Raw genomic sequence first — 21474 nt, 5'->3', positions numbered from 1 at the left:
ACCCAGCCTGGCTTTACTAAGTATGGCCAGAAACAGGTTGGAGGAAGTTGGAGAGTCATACACTGGGCTGTCCTTGTCTGCTCCAGGGAAGAACCAGCCAAAGCTATGGGAGCTGAGCTTTTCTGGCACTGTCTGATCTGGCAGTCACAATTAGTTCCTCTGGCACTTCCTTGCCCCATTGCAGCTCCACAGAGAGCCTTGGACTTTGGCTTGAGAACGATCACTGTGAGAGGACAGACCCACCCCAATCTGGGAGTGGGGGGATGGGGCCAAGCTGGCTGAAAGCTGAAGATTTCCCTACTTAAGCAGGTTGATTCTTGGGAAGCTATTTCTAGTTGATCAGATAATGATGGTCAAGAAGAAAATAATGTTTTCTTTTTTTCAGTCTTGGTGCTTGAACTCAGGGCCTTGGCCCTGACTTTGAGCTCTTTTTACTCAAGGCTAATGCTCTACCACTTGAGCCACAGCACCACTTCTGGTTTTCTGGTGGTTTCTTGGAGATAAGGGTCTCATAGACTTTCCTGCACAAGCTGGCTTTGAACCATGATCCCCAGATCTCAGCCTCCTGAGTAGCCAGGATTACAGATGTGAGCCACTGGCGGCCAGCATGAAAACGACATTTTTAAAAGATGAAGATATTTGAGAAAAACAAGGGGCTGGGCAGGTGGCTCAGTGGTGGAGTGCTTGCCTTGCATACATGAGGCCCTGGGTTCAATTCCTCAGCATCACATAAGTCAGAAAAAGCCAGAAGTGATGCTGTGGTTCAGGTGGTAGAGTGCTAGCCTTGAGCTGAAGAGCTGAGGGACAGTGTCCAGGCCCAGAGTTCAGGCCCCAAGACCGACCAAAAAAAAAAAGAAAAACTCCCTCTGCTGAGAAGGTCAAATACTCCTCTCATGTCTATCTATCTCACTGACTTGGAAATGGCGATCTAAGTCCTAGGGCTTGAACTCACAGCCTGAGCTGTCGAACTTCTTTGGTTCAAAGTTAGCACTCCAACACTTGAGCGACAGCTTTTTCTGTGGATGTGGTACTGAGGATTTGAACCCAGAACTTCATGCATACTAGGCAAGCACTGTACCACTAAGCTACATTTCTAGCCCCTGAAGATCTTAATATCTAGTGAGACCTGAAATCTCAGCTTTTGCCTAGAAGCTCTTAGAAGTCTATTTGCATACTAGCAAAGCCATTCCCCATAGCTTAAGATTACTTTTATAGTCTTTTGCTGCTGGTTAATTTGCCCTTTGAAACTCCTCCCATTTTAATTCCTTAGTATTTGTGGGTAGATTCTTTTACTCCTTTGGGTGTTCAGTTGATGTTAAGTCAAACAGGGAAGCCCCTGGAGGCATATTTGTGAAAGGAACCAAGCAGATGGTGAGTGACTCCCTTCTGGATCATACTTCCATTTATGATGCACTTTGAAATGCCACCTGTTCCTAAGATATATCTTCTTTCCCTGATGGCTTGGGGGATGGGGACAGAGAAGGGAATTGGGGCCCTCCCCAGTAATTTCTCTGCCTGTCCCATATAGTCAAGTAGAAACTAGACAGTGATTGCCAAAACAACCAGTTGGTGATAAGGGTCTTGCTTAAGCACAAAGAAAGTTATAACTGGGCCAAAGGTGTGGGACATAGGGCAGTTGTTGCAATAGTGACTCTCAGAAGCATGGTAACACAGTTTTTGCTATAAGGCCATACTGTAAATACCCTACATTTCATTCCCTACAGCCTACCCCCTCTTTTTTTTTTTTTTTTTTTTCTTTTGCATGACAAGTTCTCCTGATGTGGCCTTACACTGTAGCTGAGGCAGGCTTCGGACTCAGGATATTCCTGCCTAAGTGCTCAGAACTACCATGCCAAGCTCTTACAACCTTTTGAAGCTGAAATCCTGTATATATTTTCCATTCTCTTCATTTTCTTTTCCCTTTTTAAAAGCTAAGGATTAAACCCCTAGAGCCTTAGGCATACTAGGCAAGTACTCTACCACTAAAATAAAACCTTGTCCCCCCCCTTTTTTCTTTTCCAGTCCTGAGGCTTGAACTCAGGGCCTGGGCACTGTCCCAGGATCTTGAGCTCCTTTGGCTCAAGGCTAGCACTCTACCACTGGAGCCCCAAAGCCACTTCCAGTTTTCTGGTGGTTTATTGGAGATAAGAGTCTCACAGCTTTCCTGCCTGGGCTGGCTTTGAACAGTGATCCTCAGATCTCAGTAGCTAGGATTACAGGCATGGGCCACCAGAACCTGGCTATTGGCTTTTCCTTTTTATGTGGTACTAAAGAATCAAACCTAGGGCTTCATGCATGCATTCTAGGCAAGCACTCTGCCACTAAGCCATATTCCCAGCCCCAAGATTTTTTTTTTTTTTACCCTGACTTTTAGAGGTGGAACTTAAACTCAGACGGGGGAAAGAAAATGATCTGCAGAGGTCAGGGCAAGTTGGATAATAGAATAGAGTCTGGGTGTCTAAATGTCCTAGTGACAGACTGGAGATGCTATCAGAAACTGCCCTGAGGCTACTTGACTAATGATACTAAAGACCTTTCTGTACTTCTGGGTCAAAAGCCCAGGTTTCTGCTGGGCTCTGGTGCCTCATGCCTGTAATCCTAGCTACTCAGGAGACTGAGATCTAAGGATTTGGATTCAAAACCAGCCTGGGCAGAAAAGTCCCAGAGACTCTTATCTCCAATGAACCACCAGAAAACCGGAAGGGGCGCGCTGTGGCTCAAGAGCTAAAGAGCCCAGGGATAGCATCCAGGCCCAGAGTTCAAGCCCTGACTCAGACAAAACAAAACAAAACAAAAAAACCAGGTTCCTAACCTCAAATCAGGATAAGAGTTATCCTAGATCTCAAATGCCCCAAAGCACGGTATGCCCTGCAGGCTCCTTTTTCTGCTTTTTCTCTGTTATGGTAAGCAGGAAAAGCAGTAATTGTCTAGCTAGACGCCCCTGTGCCTCTCAGGCTCTTTACCTGAGGTATCTTCAGATCCTGAGTCCCCTGCTGCCTCACACTTTGTGGGGACACTGTGTCCTGGAGAAGAGGTTGGCTCTCAGGTACAGAAACAGGTGCTCTGGGAATTAACTGCTCCCTGGAGCATGGATGTCTGTTAAAATAGCTCAGACCTTTTGGATCAAAAGCCACAGCCTCTCTAGGGGGAAGAATGATAAAGACAGGACAGCTTGGGTGAGGGGCAAAGGAAATACAGCCCACTTCCTCAATCCCTCTTGCCAGCTGGAGCTTAGGAACACTTCTGTCAAAAAGACACTGGTGGGCTAAGTGAATTGGGAAGATTGAATCAGAGAGAGCCTGTCATTGCAGAAGTGGTCAAATGACCAGCAAGTTCCAGGAAATAGGCAAGGGACTAGCATGGCATAGAGAATTCAAGTAAGAGAGGAATGTTTCTGTTACCTCCCCAGGAGGTAAAAGCCATAAAGAATATAAACTAGGCCGAGCACCTGTGGACGACTCATGCCTGTAATCCTAACTGCTCAGGATGCTGAGATCTGAGGATTGTGGTTCCAAGTCACCCCAGGCAGGAAAGACTATGAAACTTTTTTTTTTTTTTTGGTAGTGGGGCTTAATCTCTGGGCTTGGGCACTGTCCCTCAGCTCTTCAGCTCAAGACGAGTGCTCTACCACTTGAGCCACAACACCACTTCAGATTTTCTAGTGGTTTAATGGAGATAAGAGTCTCACAGAGTTTCCTGCCCTAGCTGGCTTTGAACAGCGATCCTCAGATCTCAGCCTCCTGAGTAGCTAGGATTTACAGGCGTAAGCCACCAGTGCCTACCGACTGTGAGACTCTTATCTCTAATAAACCACCAGAAAAAAAAAATGGAAGTGGCACTGTGGCTCAAGTGATAGAGCACTAGCCTTGAGCTGAAGAGGTGGGGGACAGCACCCAGGCCCAGAGTTCAAGCCCCACAACCGACAAAAAAAAAAAAAAGTGTGTGATGGTCTGGGAATGTGGCTCAGTGGTAGAGCATTTGCCTAGCATGCATGTGCATGAAGCCTTGGGTTCGATTCCTCAGTACCACATAAACAGAAAAAGTCAGAAGTGGCACTGTGGCTCAAATGAGCAGAAAGAACTCAGGGACAGTATCCCAGGCCCTGAGTTCAAGCCCCAGGACTGGCAGGGAAAAAAAAAAAAGTACATGAAGCCCGGTACCAGTGGCTCACGCCTGCAATTCTAGCTACTCAGAAGGCTGAGATCTAAGGATCAGGGTTCAAAGCCAGCCCTGGTAGGAAAGAGAATCTTATCTAACAATGTGAAAACTGGAAGTGGCACTGTGGTTCAAAGTGGCAGACTGCTAGACTTGAGCCAAAGCAGCTCAGGGACAGTGCACAGGCCCTGAGTTCAAGCCCCTTGAGTGGGAAAAACAAATACATGAAATTCACTATTTCACTAAAGCAGTTAGCATCCTCTCCATGTTCATTTTTCTCCAGGACCTGCTGTTGTTAGGCTAAACAATGTGTTCTACCTCTGTGCTATGCTGCATCCATTGTTGTAAACATCTCTGAGAACTGATCTCATTTTGTCCAAGTCTCTGCCTGGGGCTGTTGGGTGGTGGTGGATGAAAGATATTGACTGGATAAGCTGTAGATCCCCTAGGAGTTTGAAGTCTCTTCCTCTGTATTTCTCTTGCTTCAGAGGGTCTCTCTGCTCTTGGCCTTTTTCACATACTGTTACTTGTTCTTGGCAGCTGTTTTCTAGTTACTGGCTGCCTGTGGGTTTGGTTGCTATGGTAACCTCCAGAGGTACAGCTGGACATGCTTGAATGCAAGCAGGATGGAGCCAGGGATAAAGGTGGAAGACGCAGAGTTCAGGCTCTGGTTCTCTTCTAGTACCTAGTACCGGGTCCCTCATCTTTGGTCAAATGGCCATTCATGAAACCCAGTTACTCCATTGGTCACTCAGATTACCCAGAAGGGGCAGAGAAAAGACCCTTGCTTTGGGGACCAAACGATGATAATAGCCAGGTTGGGCCTAGAAGCTGGCTTTTTTTTTTCTTTTTCAATTGGTCATGGTGCTTGAATTCAGGGCTCAGGCCCTGCCCCTGAGCTCTTTTGCTCAAGGCTAACGCTCTACCACTTTGAGCCATAGTGCCACTTCTGGTTTTCTAGTGGTTCATTGGAGATGAGTCTCAAGGGCTTCCCTGCCTGGGCTGGCTTTTAAGGCTGGCTTGTTAAACTTACCCTGAGATTGTGTAAGGTGAGAAATAGGTATAGGACTGCTGATTTCTCTGATCTTCATTGCTTCTAAGATATATGGGTGGCTGGGCACCCATGGCTTATGCCTGCAATCCAAGTACTCAGGAGGCTGAGATCTGAGGATCACAGTTCAGGCCAGGCAGGAATATCCATGAGACTTTTTTTTTGTCGGTCATGGGGCTTGAACTCTGGGCCTGGGCACTGTCCCTCAGCTCTTCAGCTCAAGGTGAGCACTCTACCGCTTGAGCCACAGCACCACTTCCAGTTTTCTAGTGTTTTACTAGAGATGATTCTCACAGACTTTCCTGCCTGGGCTGGCTTTGAACCATGATCCTCAGATCTCAGCCTCCTGAGTAGCTAGGATTATAGGTGTGAGCCACTGGTGCCCAGCCTGTGAGAGTCATCTCCAGTGAACCACCAGAAAACCAGAAGTGAAAATGTACTTCAAAGTGGTAGTGCACTAACCTTAAGCACAAAAGCTCAGAGTCAGTGCCCAGGCCCTGAGTTCAAGCCCCATGACCCACAAAACAAAATCTCATGTCCTAAAGTGATCTTCCCACTTCATTCTCCTGAATAGCAGGGATTATAGGTAATTGCTTCCATATCTGGCTGGGATACCCTTTACTTATTTTGAGTGGTACTGGGATTTGCTCACTCAGTTTGCTTGATCACAACTGGTGCTCTACCATATGTGCCACGCTTCCACCCCAACTTTTATTTTGGAGGTCTATAGTCTTGCAGACTTTGTTCCCTGGGCTGGCTTTGAACTGTGAGCCTCTCGATCTTAGCTTTCAAAGTAACTACAATTCTAGGTGTGTGCCACCAGCACCCAGCCAGGTTGCCTTAAGTGTGTGTGTGTGTGTGTGTGTGTGTGTGTGTATGTGTGTGTGTGTGTGTGTGCATGCGCCAGTCCTGGGGCTTGAACTACAGCAATGTCCCAGACTTCTTTTGCTCAAGGCTAACACTCTACCACTTGAGCCACAGCACCACCTCTGGCTTTTCTAAGTAGTTTTCTGGAGATGAGAGTCTCATGGACTTTTCTGTCTGGGGTGGCTTCCAACCATGGTCCTCAGATTTCAGCCTCCTGTCTGTGTAGCTAGGATTATAGGCATGAACCACAAGTGCCCGGCTCCTAGATTGTCTTCCCCCTTGTTTGCCAGTCCTAGGGCTTGAACTCAGGACCTGGGAACTGTCCTGAGTTTTGCTCAAGGCTTGTGCCAATTCTTGCTTTTTCTGTGTATGTGGTACTGAGGAATTGAACCCAGGGCCTCATGTATGCAAGGAAAGTACTCTACCACTATGCCACCTTCCTAGCCTGGGTTGCCTTTTGAGTGCTGTTTGCTTAATGGGTGAAAGACTGCGCAGTGGGGCACTTTACAAAAGTCAATGGGAATCAGTTGCACTGAAGAACCTGCCCACCTCCGCCTTTGTCAATCGCCCTGGAGTAGCTTTTCTGTTTTATAATTGATGTCAGAATCCTAATTACTCAGCTGCCTACCCCACCCCCATCTAAAACTTGAAAAATCTGACAACATGGGAAAACTAAGGAGTCATGAATTTGCCTTCTTCAATCAGTAAACCTTCTCCAAATTGTGTGCAAATACTAATACACTCCATCTCCATTCTGCCTCTCCCCTCACAAAATTAATGGTCCCAAACTCTCTCCCATCAAAGAACTTGTCTCAAGAGACACTATTTATAATCACAGGCCTATTTAGCCTAGAGCCTGGTCTTGCTTCTGAACCAGAGACAATGAGGTGCTCCTGCTACTAGCAGCTCAGTTCCCAGCAGCACTGAGCTCCGGGGGTGTGCCAAACCCATATGAGAGACACTAGTGAAGATTTTAATTAATACTGAGTAATTACCAGGTGGTGCTTAACTATTCCAAATGTCCTTTAGGTTCCCAGGCCTATATCCAATCATATTGCTGGCAGGGGAAAAAGAGAACTGGATTCTGTGCCCCATTGGGTCTTTGGCACTTAAGCTGTCATTTGTTCTTCCCAGGAAGATTCTTACCTACCCCATTCCATTCCTATTTGGTGAGAAAAAGTGGAGCTATAGCTCCAGTGGTAGAGAACCCGCCTTGAGCAGAATAAACCAAATGAGAGCAAGTTTGAGTTCAAGCCACAATACTGGGTGCTCACACGTTGCACGCATGCGCACACACACACACAAAAGAGGGGACATCCAATCTGGTAAGGGGAGGGGAGGGAGTTTGGGATTAGCCTGGTTTCTCCAGTTCACCTATGTCCTTTCCCGAGGCAAAGGATAATAGCACCTTATGGTCTGTTCATCCAGCAGTGCTGGCTCAGAGCCCAGGGTAGAAAGTGGGGGAGAAGAAGGGATGTTCTGGTCTAGACCTTGTGATCCTGGCAGGAGTAAAAGGAGGATCAGACAATAATAAACGTTTCTACTCTGGACAGCATGCCCATTTACCAGTGTATGCACATTTGGTTCCGGGTGCTTGGTCTTTCAAGGTTATTGTTCTCCAAACTCCTAAATTACCATCTTGTTGATGCTTAAAGCTAGCGCTCTACCACTTGAGCTACAGCACCACTTCTGGTTTTCTAGTGGTTTATTGGAGATGTCTTACTTTCTTGCCTGGCCAGCTTTGAATCGCAATCCTCAGATCTCAGCCTCCTGAGTAGCTTTGGCTCTTTTTTTTTTTTGGGGGGGGTCTGGTCGTGGGGCCTGAACTCTGGGCCTGGGCACTGTCCCTCAGCTGTTCAGCTCAAGGCTAGCGCTCTACCACTTGAGTCACAGCGCCACTTCCAGCTTTTTTCTTTTTGCTTATGTGGTACTGAGGAATCGAACCCAGGGCCTCTGGCATGCAAGGCAAGCGCTCTACCACTGAGCCACCTTCCCAGCCCTAGCTTTGGCTCTTGCAGTGATGCTTTCTTCTAGTCTGGGCAGGTCCTGAATTTGGGGATCCTTTAACTGAGCAGGAACCATAGTTCCTATGGAGATCTTATGTTTGTCTCCCTGGTGTTCTGTGTTTTGAAAGAACATGTGAAGCCAAACACTGGGTAATCGTAACTACTCAAGAGGCTGAGATCTGAGGATCGTGGTTCAAAGCCACCCTTGGCAAGAAAGGCTGTGGGACTCATCTTCAATTAACCACTAGAAAGTGAGAAGGTGAGCTGTGGCTCACGTGGTAGAGCGCTAGCCTTGAGCAAAAGAAGCTCAGGGACAGCGCTCAGGCCCTGAGTTCAAGCCCCAGGGCCGACAAAAAAAAAAAAAAAAAAGGCCAGGCTCTGGTGGCTCAATCCTCTAATCCTAGCTATTCAGGAGGCTGAGCTTTGAGGATCAAGGTTCAAAGCCAGCCTGAACAAGAAAGTCCCTAAGACTCTTATCTCCAATAAACCACCAGAAAACCGGAAGTGGTGCCGTGGTTCAAGTGGTAGAGCACCGGCCTTGAGCTGAAGAGCTGAGGGACAGCGCCCAGGCCCAGAGTTCAAGACCCACGACTGACAAGAAAGAAAAGACAGACAGACAGACAGACAGACAGACAGACAGACAGACAGACAGACAGACAGACGTGGCCAGGCAAGAAGAAGGCAGGTTGGCCACTCATTTGTAATACCCCCTGGTCCACGAAGAAGAGCCAGAGGACAACGCGCTAGGAGGCGCGCGCTCAGCGCGGCGGCGCACGCGCACTGGAGGCCGGTGAACCGACGGGGACGCGCACGCCCGCGGCCGCGTGCGTCACAACCCAGGCGCCCGCGCCCCGCCCGTCCAGCTTCGCCTGCCCGTGGGTCCCCGCGGCGGCGGCGGCGGCGGCGGCGGCAGCGGTGGCGGCGGGCGGCGGGCGGCGGTGGCGGCAGCGGCGGCGGCCGGGTGACAGCAGTGGCGGCGCCAAGCTGGCCGTGATAGTTTAAACGGAAACACAAGACCACCACTCTCCCGCCACTCCCCAATCCCCCCCCCCCTCCACCCCACCCCGGGCTCTCAAGACCGACGCTCCACGCGAAGAAGGCCGAAGCCGGGCTGCGCGCGCACCCGCGTTCGCGCGGCCGCGCGCGCGCGCGCGTGTGTGTGTGTGAGGAGAGGAAAAAAAAAAAAGAAAAAAAAAAACTCGCGGGCGGGCGCCAAGTGAGAAGAGGCCGGGCGGGCGTGAGGGAGACGCCGGGGAGCCCGGACCCCACCCACCTACCCACCTACCTACCCGCCGGTCTTTTCTTCTCCCACCACCACCACCGCCGCCGCCGGGATGAGCCATATTCACATCCCGCCGGGGCTCACGGAGCTGCTGCAGGGCTACACCGTGGAGGTGCTGCGGAAGCAGCCGCCCGACCTGGTGGACTTCGCCGTGGACTACTTCACCCGCCTGCGCGAGGCCCGCGCGCAGACTTGCGTCCCGCTCACCGCCACCGCCTTGGGTCTGCAGACGCCCGAGCCCGAGTCCTCCCCGGCCGCCGACGAGAACGGGGAGAGTGAATCGGAGGACGACGAGATCTTGGACGGTAAGAGGTTGGCCGACCAGCCGGCCTGGGGGGTGGGGGGGTAGGGGGGGGCGAAGGGGGCGGGTAATGGGGGGGGTATGGGTATATATGTATGTGGGGAGGGGGGGGGAGAGCGGATCAGCGATCAACTATGGAGACCAAAGGGGTCTCGGGGTGCTGAGCTACCAGGGATGTGGGGATCCCCCCCCACCTCCTTCCGGGGATCGTGTCACAGGCCCTGCTGTGAGCTCCCTTGGCAGAGTTTGTGGGGTTTCCACTTAAGAGCCCCCCCCCCCCCCGGTAGATGCCATTTCCAAATGGAGCACAGAGATTCCCCCCCCTCCCCACCTAACCCCTCACCCCGCCAAGCCCGGGAGTGCATGCACCCCAATGGTCTGTGTGGGGTTCATCCTCTTGATTGGCATGGTAGTGCAGAGGGGGGGGTGCTGAGAGGTGTTTAGGTCACCCTAAACACTGTTAAGATTCCCTTGTCCTTCTCCACCACTAGATAGATCCCTTGTTCACCACTCCTATATAGATCCCTTGTCCCCTTTCCCTGGCTTTCCTTCCCCAAGGACCAGAACATTCGCGTACAAATGACTTGCTAACTTTGGTGGGAAAGGAATTCATGGTTTGGAGGGAAGGGGGGAGTTTTTTTTTTTTTTTGAAAGTGTGAAAAACTTCAAAGCAGAGACCAAATGATGAAGACAAACCCTGTCTGCTGTCACCTACATTCAACAGTTGTCAATATTAGGCATAAATGGCTCATCTCTATTCTTTTCCTCCCCTTTGGCCTGAAGTATTTCAAAGTGTATTGCAGTCAGATCACTTCTATGCCTACTTAGGTTGGTTTCTTAAAATATGGTTCCTGGGAATGAATAGCAATGAACAGCTCTCATCAGCGTATATAGTGATTATATATGTATATGTGTGTATATGAGATAGTATATATATATATATATATATATATATATATGAGACAGTAGATATACACATATATATGAGATAGTATATATAGGTGATAGATTTATATATGAGATAGTATATATAATATATATGCTAATGATAGCTATTCATAAATTTGGTTAAGTCAGTGGAATCAAATTAGGTGAAGATAAGTGCTATCTTGCGTAGTGTGTGGGTTGCAAGTAAAAAAACAGCACTTTATATATCTGATTTAAGCAAGGATATGAGCTCGGTGCTCGGTGGCTCATCACCGTAATCGTAGCTACTCAGGAGGCTAAGATAGGAAGATCAGGGTTTGAAGCTAGCTCAGGCAGGAAAGTCCTAGAGACTTTTTTTTTTTTTTTTGGTTGGTCGTGGGGCTTGAACTCTTTGAACTCTGGGCTTGGGCTCTGTCCCTGTGCTCTTCAGCTCAAGGCGAGCGCTCTACCACTTGAGCCACAGCGTAATTTCTGGTTTTCTGGTGGTTTATTGGAGATAAGAATCTCAAGGACTTTCCTTCCCGGGCTGGCTTTGAACCACAATCCTCAGATCTCAGCCTCCTGAGTAGCTAGGATTACAGGCGTGAGCCACTGGCGCCCAGCAAGTCCTAGAGACTCTTATTGCCAATTAGCCACCAAAAAGCCAAAAGTGGAGCTGTGACTCAAGTGGTAGAGCATTAGCCTTGAGCATAAAAGGGAAAGGACAGTGCTCAGGTCTTGAGTTACAGCCCCAGTACTACACACTCTCTCTCTCTCTCTCTCTCTCTCTCTCTCTCTCTGTCTCTCTCTGTCTCTCTACCCTGCCCCTGCCCCCCCCCCCCCCCCAGCAAGGATGTGGAGAAGCAATTTCATTTTCTTTTGTTTTCTTTTTTTGTCAGTCCTGGGGCCTGTGCACTGTCCATGAGCTGCTTTTGTTCAAGGCTAGTGTTCTAGTTAGTACTTGAGCCACAGAGCCACTTTACAGCTTTTTCTCTTTATGTGATACCGAGGAATGCTAGGGCTTCATGCATGCTAGGCAAGTACTCTACCACAAAGCACATTCTTAGCCAGCAATTTCATTTTCTTGATCACTTCCTCATATACTTGTCAATTCAACAATTGGAGAATTTTCTTTATTTTTTATTTTTTGTCAGACCTGGGGTTTAAAATATGAGCCTGGGTGCTGTCCCTGAGCTCTTCAGCCAAGGATAGTGCTCTGCCACTTGAGCCACAGCATCACTTCTGGTTTTCTGGTGGTTAATTGGAGATGAGTCTCTCAGAAGCCGGGTGCTGGTGGCCCACACCTGTAATCCTAGCTCCTCAGGAAGCTGAGATCTGAGGATCAAGGTTCAAAGCCAGCCCGAACAGGAAAGTCCCTGAGACTCTTATCTCCAATAAATCACCAGAAAACAGGAAGTGGCACTGTGGCTCAAGTGGTAGAGCACTGGCCTTGAGCTGAAGAGCGCAGGGACAGTGCCCAAGCCCAGAGTTCAAGCCCCATGACCAACAACAACAACAAAAAGTCTCTTGGACTTTCCTGCCTGGGCTGGCTTTGAACAGCAATCCTCAGATCTTAGCCTCTTGAGTTGCTAGGATTATAGGTATGAGCCACTGGCACCTGGCTAAGAATTTTCTTTTTCTTTTTCTTCTTCTTTTTTTTTTTGCCAGTCCTGGGGCTTGAACTCAGAGCCTGGACACTGTCCCTGAGCTGCTTTTGCTCAAGGCTAGCACTTTATCACTTGAGCCACAGCACCACTTCCTACTTATTCTGTGTATATGGTACTGAGGAATTGAATCCTGGGCTTCATGCATGCTAGGCAAGCATTCTACCACTAAGCCACATTCTTAGCCAAGAATTTTCTTATTCTTTTTTTTTTTTTTTTGTCGGTTGTGGGGCTTGAACTCTGGGCTTGGGCGCTATCCCTGCACTCTTCAGCTCAAGGGGAGCGCTCTACCACTTAAGCCACAGCACCACTTCCAGTTTTCTAGTGTTTAATTGGAGATGAATCTCACAGACTTTTCTGCCTGGGCTGGCTTTGAACCTTGATCCTCAAATCTCAGCCTCCTGAGTAGCTAGGTTTACAGGTGTGAGCCACCGGCGCCCGGCAAGAATTTTCTTTTTTTCTTTTTTTAATTGTGAAAATACCGTACAGAGGGGTTACAATTACATGGGCAAGGTAATGAGTACATTTCTTATCTAGCATTGTTGCCTCCTCCTTTGTTTCCCCTTCCTATTCCTTCCCATCTTCCACCCCCACCCCCACCCAAATTTTCTTATTCTTTTTTTTTTTTTTTTTTTTTTTTTTTTTGGGTCCGGTCATGGGGCCTGAACTCTGGGCTTGGGCACTGTCCCTCAGCTCTTCAGCTCAAAGCTAGTGCTCTACCACTTGAGCCACAGCGCCACTTCCGGCTTTTTTCTTTTTGCTTATGTGGTGCTGAGGAATCGAACCCAGGGCCTCAGGCATGCAAGGCAAGCGCTTTAACCACTGAGCCACCTTCCCAGCCCTAAATTTTCTTATTCTTAAAGAGCCAAAATTTACAATAGCAATGAGAACACAAGAGAGACAATGCTTGAGTCTCAATATTACTAGCTCATAATTAAGAAAAAAACTAAACAAACATTCTGAGTTAAACGTGGTCTGGCCTCAACAGCTGAGGAGGAGTTAATATGCCAGACAGTGTTTCTAAGTTTATGGGGGCCTGGGAAGGTGGCTCAGTGGTAGAGCGCATGCCTTGCATGCCAGAGGCCCTGGGTTCGATTCCTCAGCACCACATAAGCAAAAAGAAAAAAAGCCGGAAGTGGCACTGTGGCTCAAGTGGTAGAACGCTAGCCTTGAGCTGAAGAGCTGAGGGACAGTGCCCAGGCCCAGAGTTCAGGCCCCATGACCGAACCCAAAAAAACAAACAAAAACAAACAAAAGTTTATGCATGCTAAGACAGAAATTGCTCTTTTGTTTCCCACAACTTATTATATGTAATATTATTAGTTTGGAAGAAATTAGGAGTTATTTCCTAGATCTCTGCCACAGTTTTGCTTTGTGGTCAAGGACAGGTTGTCAAACCTGTTTGATTTCAGATTTTCTTATCTTTCAAATGAGAACAATAACAGCTGTCTCCCAGGGATAATCATGTTTTTAAAAAGCTTTATTTCAAGAACTCTACCACTGGGTGCTGGTGGCTCTCCTGCCTGTGATCCTAGCTCCTCAGGAGGCTGAGATCTGAGCATCAAGGTTCAAAGCCAGTCCTGGCAGGAAAGTCCATGAGACTCTTATCTACAATTAACCACCAGAAAACGGAAGTGGTGCTGTGGAGCACTAGCCTTGAGCTGGAGAGCTGAGGGACAGCGCCCAGGCCCCAAGTTTAAGTCCTGCAACTGACAAAACACACAAAACAATAACAACAACAAAAAGAACTAGGATGTGAAGAAATTGAATCCCTTGTACATTGCTCCTGGGAATGTAAAATGTCTAGCAATTGTGGAAAAGAATTTAGTTGTTCCTGAAAAAGTTAAACATAGAATTACTATGGTGGAAAAATTGGCATTCCTAAGTACATTCCGAAAAAAAGTGGAAGGAGGGAGTCAGGGACTTGTATAACAATGTTATTGAAGCAACATTGACAAGAACCAAAAAGATGGAAACAATCCAAGTACTAGGCAGCCACTACCACTTGTCCTAGGAATGGAATTCCAACACAGACTCCAACATAGATGATGTTTTAACACTGAGAATATGCTAAATGAAACAAGTCAGACACAAAAGACAAATACAAATGATTTTATTTAGAGGATACCTAAAATAGCAAATTCATAAGGTCAGAAAGCAGAAGCAATTATAAGGGTTAAGGGAAGTCAATAATAGGGCATTTTTGTTTCTTCATTGCTATTTTTTTTTTTTTTTGTCGGTCGTGGGGCTTGAACTCTGGGCTTGGGCACTGTCCCTCAGCTCTTCAGCTCAAGGCGAGCGCTCTACCACTTGAGCTACAGCACCACTTCCGGTTTTCTGGTGGTTTATTGGAGATCGGAGTCTCACGGTCTTTCTTGCCCGGGCTGGCTTTGAACTGCGATCCTCAGATCTCAGCCTCCTGAGTAGCTAGGATTACAGGCGTGAGCCACCAGCACCCGGCTATTTTTTTTTTTTTTTTTTTTTTTGGCCAGTCTTGGGGCTTTAACTCAGGGCACTGTCCCTGAGCTTCTTTTGTTCAAGGCTAGCAACTCCACCACTTGAACTACAATGCCACTTCTGGTTTGGTTTTGTTTTGTTTTGTTTTTTTTCTGTTGATGTGGTACTGAGGAAATTGAACCCAGTACTTCATGCATGCTAGACAAGCACTCTACCACTAAGCCACCATCCCAGCCCAAGCTAATTAATTATTTATTTATTTTGTCGGTCGTAGGGCTTGAACTCTGGGCCTGGGCGCTGTCCCTCAGCTCTTCAGCTCAAGGCGAGCGCTCTACCACTTGAGATACAGCGCCACTTCCGGTTTTCTGGTGGTTTATTGGAGATAGGAGTCTCACGGTCTCTTCTGCCCGGGCTGGCTTTGAACCGCGATCCTCAGATCTCAGCCTCCTGAGTAGCTAGGATTACAGGTGTGAGCCACTAGCGCCCGGCTTCAAGCTAATTTTTTTTTATGGTATTAGAAATTAAACCAGGGCATTTTAGACAGGTACCCCAATACAGAGCTACATTCCTAGTCCCCAGGGCATTTTGGCATTTTTGGCTCTGTGTGTGTGTGTGTGTGTGTGTGTGTGTGTGTGTGTGTGTGTGTGTGTGTGTGTGTGTGTGTGTGTGTGTGTGTGTGTGTGTGTGTGTGTGTGTGTGTGTGTGTGTGTGTGTGTGTGTGTGTGTGTGTGTGTGTGTGTGTGTGTGTGTCCTGGTACTTGAACCATAGGCTTTGGCACTGTCCCTGAGCTTTTTTGCTGAAGGCTAGCCATCTACCACTTGGGCCAAGTTCTATGCCTGGCTTTTTTTTTTTTTTTTTTGTGGTTAACTAGATAAGATAGAGAAAAGAAAAAGATTGGGGAAAAAGTTACATCTATACTGAACATCTGAAAAAGTGAAAAACATTGCTACTAATACCTTAAACAATACAACTATTTTCCTAGTGTTTTAAAATAGGAAAGGAGGGTTGGGAATGTGGCTTAGTAGTAGAATGCTTGCCTAGCATGCATCAGGCCCTGGGTTGGATTCCTTCATACTACATAAGCCAAATGTAAATAAAATAGGAAAGGAAGCCAGGTACTGGTAGCTCTCCCCTGTAATCCTAGCTACTCAGGAGGCTGAGATCTGAAGATCATGGTTCAAAGCCAGGCCAAGAAGGAAAGTCTGTGAAACTCTTATCTCCAGTAAACTACTCAGAAAAAGCTAGAAGTGATGCTGTGGCTCAAGTAGTAGCCTTGAGCACAAAGAGGCTCAGGGACAGTGCCCAGGCCTGGAGTTCAACCCCAGGAACGGCAAAAAATAAATAAATTTTTAAAAATAGGAAAGAAACATTTGATTTTCTCAATACCTGTCATAGAAATATTACCTTATCAGGAAGTTACTAATGCTTCCCCAAAGAGGTGGACAAAAGAAGTAACCACTATGTCAAAGGCTGCCTTAGGAGTTAACTCGGCAAGGTGGTGAGAAGTACCTGCTAGAAGACTTTGAAATGACATGGAACAAGAAAAAGGCCAGAGGGATTGGAGGCATGGTTCAATTGGTAGCGCACCTGCCAATGAATGAAAGCATCAGATACCAAGTTCAAGTTTTAGACCTCCAAAAATAAGGCCAGAATGACTAGTCCAATACAGAGATGATGGAGGAGAACATGATAGTTTTGTCACTATCCTCATAAAACTTGGGACAAAGTTACTGAATTTGTTGTTGTTGTTGTTACATGGTTGGTTGTGGGGCTTGAACTCTGGGCCTGGGCACTGTCCCTCAGCTCTTCAGCTCAAGGCCAGTGCTCTACCACTCGAGCCACAGAGCCAATTCCAGTTTTCTGGTGGTTAATTGGAGATTAAGAGTCTTACAGACTTTCCTGTCCAGGGTGGCTTTGAACCTTGATCCTCAGATCAGCCTCCTGAGTAGCTAGGATTCCAGGCATGAGCCACCAGCACTTAGCCAAGAATTTTAAACTTTAGGATGTAGAATGATGAGATCTGATTAGAAAGATCACTTTTGCAGATTGTAGGGAAAGGGTTAGAGAAAGCCTAGAGATGGTATAGGTAACCAATCAATTAAGAGGCTGTTGTTGGGGTTGGGAAGGTGGCTTAGTGGTAGAGTGCTTGCCTAGAATGCATGAAGCCCTTGGTTTGATTCCTCAGTACCACATACACAGAAAAAGCCAGGAGTGAGTGCTGTGGCTCAAGTTGGTAGAGTGCTAGCCTTGTGCAAAAGAAGCTCAGGGACAGTGCCCAGGTCCTGAGTTCAAGCCCCAGGACTTGTGGGGAGAGGCTGTTGTTTCTGTAAGGTTTGAAATAATGTTTGCATGGGTTGGGGGAGAAGATATCCAAAATGGATTGAGGACAGGTAGAGAAGGTACAGTTGGATAAAGGGATGTGTAGGAGACTAGAGTCAAAGAGGAAATTTGCATTTCAGGCCTGTGCTTTTGGATTGACAGCTGTTTGAAAACACTAAAGAAGTTTAGTGACATAGGAAGCTTTTAGCTTGAGGAAGGATGGAGAAGATCATGAATTTGGTTTCAGACATGGGGGTTTGAGGTCTCTGAGATGAGAGTTTGCAAGCAGGAAATTAAACTTTCCTGTCTATTTCTCTTCACAGGAAAGGTCTAGGTGAGAAGTATTAAGGAGAGTGAGAGATAATATGGGTAGGATTGAAATCTTCCAGGGAAAGAATAGAGTGAGAAGCAAAGGGTCTACAGATGACGTACATGACACCTCGTTTTAAAGTATGTCATGGGTTGGGAATGTGACTTAGTGGTAGAGTGCTTGCCTAGTGTGCTTGAAGCCCTGGGTTCAATTCCTCAGTATTACATAAACAGAAAAAAAAAAAAAAGCTGGAAGTGGCAGTGTGGCTCAACTGGTAGAATGCTAGCCTCGAGCAAAAGAAGCTCAGGGACAGTGCCCAGGCCCTGAGTTCAAGCCCCAGGACTGCTAAAATAATAAATAAATAAATAAATAAATAAATTCAGAACATGAACCTGGAAAGATTAGACAGAACCCAGGCACATGTTGTAAATGATTAAAAGCATGAGAAAGACATTCAAATTTTGTTTTTCCTGGTAGTCATTAGCAACATTGTATTTGAGGTTTCAGTTTTTCTGATAGTGAATGATCTTTCCCTCCCCTCCCCCAGTACATTTTGTGATCTTTAACAGTCTCTTCTTTGCATTGTTGTTCTTTTTTTTTTTTTTTCTTTCAGTCCTGGGGCTTGAACTCAGGGGCCTGGGCACTGTCCCTGAGCTTGTTTTGCTCAAGGCTAGCACTCTACTACTTGAGCCACAGCTCTTCTTCTGGCTTTTTCTTTTTTTTTTTTTGCCAGTCATGGGGCCTGAGCTCTGGGCCTGGGTGCTGTCCCTCAGCTCTTCAGTTCAAGGCTAGCACTCTACCACTTGAGCCACAGTGCCACTTCTGGCTTTTTCTGCTTATGTGGTGCTGAGGAATTGAACCCAGGGCCTCTTGCATGCAAGGCAATCACTCTACCACTGAGCCACCTTCCCAGCCCTCTTCTGGCTTTTTCTGTGTATGTGGTACTGAGGAATCGAACCCAGGGTTTTTCATGCATGCTAGACAAGCACTCTACCACTAGGCCACATTCCCAGCCCTGCATTGTTCTTCATAGACCTTACCTGTTCTTTTTATTTTTATTTTTATTTTTTTGTGCAGGTCCTGGGTTTTGAACTCAGGGCCTAGGCACTGTCCCTGAGCAAAAGCATAAAAATGCTCAAGGCTAGTGTACTACTACGTAAGCCATGCCACAGCTCTCCTTCCATCTTTTTGATAATTAATTAGAGATAAGAGTCTCACAGACTTTCCTGCCCAGGCCAACTTCAAACTGGGATCCTCAGCTCTCAGCCTCCTGAGTAGCTAGCTAGGAATTACAGGCATGAACTACTAGCACTTGTCTTATTTGTCTCATTACTGATGAGGATAACTCTGATCGTTTAGTTAAGACTCTGTCTGCCTGGTTTCTCTAAAGTACTATTACAATAGCTGGTCACAGGTGGCTCACACCTGTCATCCTAGCTACTCAGGAGGCTGAGATCTGAGGATTGTGGTGCAAAGCCAGCCTGGACAGAAAAGTCCTTGTGAGACTCTTATCTCCAGTTAACCACCAGACAACTGAAAGTGGATTACTGGTCCAAAGTGGTAGAGCACAAGCCTTGAGCAAAAGAGCTCAGGCACCGTGCGCAGACCCTGAGATCAAGCCCTACAACCAACTCCCCCAACCAAAAAAAAAAAAAAAAAAAGATACTATGTAATCAGTAGATTATTTTGCAGGTTAATTCCATTAGTAGTAATATTTATTAGATACCATGAAATTCCTGTTTCTCTTCATACTAATTGTGGTGCCTGCTGGTGATTCTTGCCTTAAACAATTACTTATTCACTGTAATATTTGACAAAGAGTAATTTTTTTTTTGTCAGTACAGGGAACTCAAGCCAGGAACTTTAATATGCTAGACAATGAACCACATACTGTCCCTTTTTTGTTTTAGTTACTTTTTGCTTTTTTGCCTTAGCTGGTCTCAGATTCTCATCCTTCTAACCATATCTTCTACACATCTGGGATTACAAGTGTGTACCACTACACCCATCTTGTTGTTTGAGACAGGTTCTCACTACATTTTCCCCATGCAGGCCTTACATGAGACCCTACTATCAGCTCCCCTCCCCACACAAGTAGCTGGGATTATAGGCATGAGTTGCCACTCTGACACCAAATAGTAATTTTCAAAATTCCAGCACTTCGTATTTATTGGCTGAAAGTCTATTGTAAGGAAGAGCTTTCTTTTCTTACCTACATATCGATTCTGTTACATATATCTAAGTACATTTATGTATTAGTATGTATCATTAATATCTAATATATAGTATATATCTATAATGTATTGCTATTTGTAAATATATATTAGTATGAACTCATGAATTTTTACTTATGAATTATAATTAACCCATAAGTATCATGATTTAGGTTGTTGAATGTCAGTTGTATTTCTGTTTTTGCTGTCTAACTCAGTTCACAACCCAAAGTAATAGCTGGAGTTGCACATGCTCATTCAGAGACCCAGGTTTCTTAAATCTCTCAGTATACATAGCTTATCTTAAGTGAAAGTCCAAGAAAACAAATCCTAATTCCCTAAGACATCAGCTATATATGTTAGCTTCGGACCCTATTTGAAAAATAACAAGACGCAAAAAGGGCTGGGGTCATGGCTAACATAGTAGAGCACCTCCCTACTAGCAAGCACAAGGCCTAGTAAACAGAAGGCCCTGAGTTCAAAATGCCAGTTCCATCCCCCAAAGAACTAATTGGGGGCTGGGAAGGTAGCTCAGTGGTAGAGAGCTTGCCTTGCATGCATAAAGCCCTGGATTCGATTCCTCAGCACCACATAAGCAAAAAGAAAAAAGCCAGAAGTGGCACTGTGACTCAAGTGGTAGAGTGCTAGCCTTGAGCTGAAGAGCTGAGGGACAGCGCCCAGGCCCAGAGTTCAGGCCCCACGACTGGACCCCCCCCCCCCAAAAAAAAAAGAACTAATTGGCTTAATACCTATAAAGTGTTTACATCAGGTCCTGGCACATACATTTTATTATTATTGTATTTTTATCTCCACAATTAACTGTTCTTTGCTATCTTGATAGAGTTTGCTATTGATTTATTAAGCTTTAGGTAAGGCCTAAAGGCACTAGAGGCTCATGCCTGTAACCCTAGCTTCTTCGGAAGCCGTGATCCAGGGGATCGAAGTTCAAAAATAACCAGCAAAAAGCTAAGGCTTACCCCAGTGGCTCACACCTATAATCCTAGCTATTCAGGAGGATGAGATCTGAGGATTGCAGTTTGAAACCAACATGGTCAGGAAAGTATATGAGAAGATTCTCTTAAGTCCATAAGATTTAACCACTAAAAAGCTTGAAGTAGAGCTGTGGCTCAGGTGCTAGCCTTGAACAGAAAAGCTCAGGGACAGCGTCCAGAGCCTGAGTTCAAGCCCAGGAATGGCACAAAAAAAGAAAGCCAAGCTGGAGACATGACTCAAGGATTAGAGCACCAGTCTAGCAAGCAAGCCAAGCAAGCTTGAAGTCCTGAGTTTAAGTCCTGGTATTTGGGGGGAGGAGGTTAAATGTGTGACAGAAAATTCTAAATAATAGTCCTTTAAAGTAAGCCTGTGGAGGGTTTAGCAGTGGAGGGTCAGTAGGAAAAGGAGTTTCATGACATTGTCAAACAGGAGATATAGGTGGGAGGAGGATCACAGTTTGAGGCTAGCCTGGACAGAAGTTTGAAAGACTTCTCAACTACTAAAGCTAGGTGTGATGGTTTACACCTGACATTTCAGCTGCATGGGAAGTGTAAATAGGTGGATCAAGTACCAGGCTGGCCATAGGCAAAAAGTGTGAGATACTATTCAAAAAATAAGCAAAAGGGCTGGAAGCATGGCTCAAGTTGTAGAGTACCTTCCCAGAAAATGCAAGGCCCTGAGTTCAATTCCCTGTACCACCGGAAAAAAAAAATATTTGTAGCTTTTTAACTGATAGCAGCTTTCAGATACCAGTGTATCTCGAAGGTCATTCCCATATCAGTTTCTATAGGTTTATGGCATTCTGTTTTTGTTTTTGTTTTTGTTTTTGGTGGTGGGCAGGGAGAGGGCAGACATTACAGTGGCTTGAACTCAGTGCCTCATGCTTGCTAGGCAAGTGCTCTACTATTGAGCCATTCTTCCAATTTTTTTTGTCGGTTGTGGGACCTGA

General features: G+C 46.4%; 1 protein-coding gene across 1 annotated transcript in view; it reads left to right on the top strand.

Annotated features, from left to right (window-relative positions):
- Nucleotides 1–9020: 9020 nt before the first annotated feature.
- The window catches only part of Prkar2a (protein kinase cAMP-dependent type II regulatory subunit alpha), a 47366-nt gene continuing 34912 nt past the window's right edge, over nucleotides 9021–21474 (top strand). The window contains exon 1 of the mRNA XM_070017719.1: nucleotides 9021–9666. Within this exon, the coding sequence (XP_069873820.1) occupies nucleotides 9414–9666 (253 nt within the window). The 5' untranslated portion in view covers nucleotides 9021–9413. The remainder of the gene's footprint in view (nucleotides 9667–21474) is intronic.

This window comes from Dipodomys merriami, unplaced genomic scaffold (genome assembly GCF_024711535.1).
Source record: "Dipodomys merriami isolate MVZ:Mamm:240054 unplaced genomic scaffold, mDipMer1.0.p SCAF_125, whole genome shotgun sequence".
Taxonomy (NCBI): domain Eukaryota; kingdom Metazoa; phylum Chordata; class Mammalia; order Rodentia; family Heteromyidae; genus Dipodomys; species Dipodomys merriami.
Note: the sequence above shows the minus strand (reverse complement) of the source record. Positions and strands in the feature narration are given on the sequence as shown.